At 47.6% G+C, this 2,511-nt stretch overlaps 1 protein-coding gene across 1 annotated transcript in view; it reads right to left on the bottom strand.

Moving 5' to 3' along the window:
- LOC122548773 (SCO-spondin-like) overlaps positions 1-2,511 on the bottom strand; it is an 89,576-nt gene that overhangs the window by 73,568 nt on the left and 13,497 nt on the right. Inside the window, exon 4 of the mRNA XM_043687540.1 lies at positions 332-499. Coding sequence (XP_043543475.1) covers positions 332-499 — 168 coding nt within the window. The remainder of the gene's footprint in view (positions 1-331; positions 500-2,511) is intronic.

Raw genomic sequence — 2,511 nt, forward strand, 5'->3', positions numbered from 1 at the left:
AACATTTAAGAGGCATTTGGATGGGTATATGAATAGGAAGGGTTTGGAGGATATGGGCCGGGTGCTGGCAGTGGGACTAGATTGGGTTGGGATATCTGGTCGGCATGAACGGGTTGGACCAAAGGGTCTGTTTCCACGCTGTACATCTCTATGACTCTATGTCACTCTTCTGCAATCATTTCTCCTTCCTTGTTCACCCACTCTGTTACCCCCACATGGTTCTAACCTTCCCAGGAGGTTAGGAGGAGGGAGGGGCAGGTGGAGAGAGAGTGGGGTGTTGGGGGGAACTAGTTGAGGGAAAAGGCCAGTGGATCACAGTCTGAGCTCTTACTTCCTGTTGTCAGAGAGGCCGATGCTGTCTCTGAGCTGGGTGCTGGCACAGGGAACTTTCCAGAAGCTGTTGTTGCTCCTGCTGGTGTGTGCTCTGTTTGGGAGCTCAGCCGACTCCAATCAGGGAATCCTGTTGACTCACCCCCCTGGGGGACAGTCCGTCCTGTTCCTGAAATACACAAACCCTTAAGTTATAAACACTGCAAATATCAAACACAATGAGAGACAAGTTAGAGTCAGACAGAGTCAGAAATCATCACATGTGGAGAACACATGATCCAGCGAGCGACACAGAGAGAGCGAGAGAGTGAGAGAGAGTGAGAGAGAGAGTGCTGGGTGCAGAGAAAAAAGACAAAGCCTCTGAAAAGCAAGACACGAGGAAACTCAAAAAAAGTGCTGTTTCTCTTGGGGTGTTTGTCCATAGATTTCTGAAGGGAACAGGGCAGGTTAATTGTTAAACTTTGAAAAAGTTCCAAGTTCTCAATGGTGGATACTCAGGATCCTCTCTGAAGACCAGAAAACCCTGAATTTGCAAAACATCCAGAGAACTGACAGCAGCATGTCTATGACTGGAGATCTACAAATTAAACAGGTATTTGCCCAACTTAGCTTTGTTGTGCTAACAATACAGTTGGGAACTCAAACACTTACAACAGAATGAAGGGACAACTTCTGTTCCTGGTGAGACGTTAAAAGGCATCTTACAGCAGTAAAAGGAAGAGAAGTCAAATACTGCTCTCACTTGGAATAGAGCCCTCCGGAGTGAACACAGGGCCCTCCGGAGTGAACACAGGGCCCTCCGGAGTGAACACAGAGCCCTCCGGAGTGAACACAGGGCCCTCCGGAGTGAACACAGGGCCCTCCTGAGTGAACACAGGGCCCTCCGGAGTGAATACAGGGCCCTCCGGAGTGAACACAGGGCCCTCCGGAGTAAACACAGGGCCCTCCGGAGTGAATACAGGGCCCTCCGGAGTGAACACAGGGCCCTCCGGAGTGAACACAGGGCCCTCCGGAGTGAACAAAGGGCCCTCCGGAGTGAACACAGGGCCCTCCGGAGTGAACACAGGGCCCTCCGGAGTGAACACAGGGCCCTCCTGAGTGAACAAAGGGCCCTCCGGAGTGAACCTACAAAACACTAAATAGCACATTGTACAGACACACCTTGGTATTGTCACAATGCAGGATTTCAAACCACACTCACTGACCAGAACAATGTAGAGATCAGTCGGCCATTCTGCCCATCGTGTCTGCTCCACCATTCAATGAGATCATAGCTGATCTGATAATCCTCAACGATCCTGCCTTTTCCCCATTATTTCCTTACAGATTAAAAATCTGTCTCTTTCAGCCTTGAGCATACTTAATGGCCCAGTCTCAACAGCCCTCTGTGGTAAAGAGTTCTACAGATTCACTCCCCTCTGAGAGAAGAGATTCCACGTCTCTGTCTTAAATGTGTGACCCTTTACTCTGAGACTGTGCCACAATCTCAATTGTCAAACCTCCTCAGAATCTTGTATATTTTAATAACGTCACCTCTCATTCTTTTATATTCCAATGAGTACAGGGCTAATTTACTCAAATTCACCCTCCATTCCTGGCACTGAACTAAGAAGCCTTCACTGGACTGCCACCAGTGCCAGTGTATCTTTCCTTAGCTAAGGGACCCAAAACTGTTCACAGTATTCCAGCTGTGCTCCAACTAGTGTTGTATATAGTTTTATCAAAACCTCTATTTTTATATTCATTCCCTTTGAAATAAAGGCCAACATTCCACTTGCCTTCCCTATGACCCACTGAATTTGGATGTTACCTTTTTCTGATTCATGGACAATTCCCAAATCCCTCTGTACTGTAACTTTATGCAGTCTTTCTCCATTTCAATAATATCTGGTTCCTCTATTCCTCCTGCCAAAGTGTATAGCCTCACATTTCCCCACGGTATATTCAACTACAGTGTATCTCCCAGTCACTGACGCCATCTCTGTCCCTCTGCACACTCTATGAGCATGGACTGGGAGCAATTGTTCCATGGTAAAGGCACTATAGACATGTGGAGACTGTTTAAGGAACAGTTGTTGCGATGGATGAATAAATATGTCCCTCTGAGACAGGCAAGAAGTGGTAAGATAAAGGAACCTTGGATGATGAGAGTGGTGGAGCTTCTCGTCAAAAGGAAGAAGG

This window comes from Chiloscyllium plagiosum, chromosome 4 (genome assembly GCF_004010195.1).
Source record: "Chiloscyllium plagiosum isolate BGI_BamShark_2017 chromosome 4, ASM401019v2, whole genome shotgun sequence".
Taxonomy (NCBI): Eukaryota; Metazoa; Chordata; class Chondrichthyes; order Orectolobiformes; family Hemiscylliidae; genus Chiloscyllium; species Chiloscyllium plagiosum.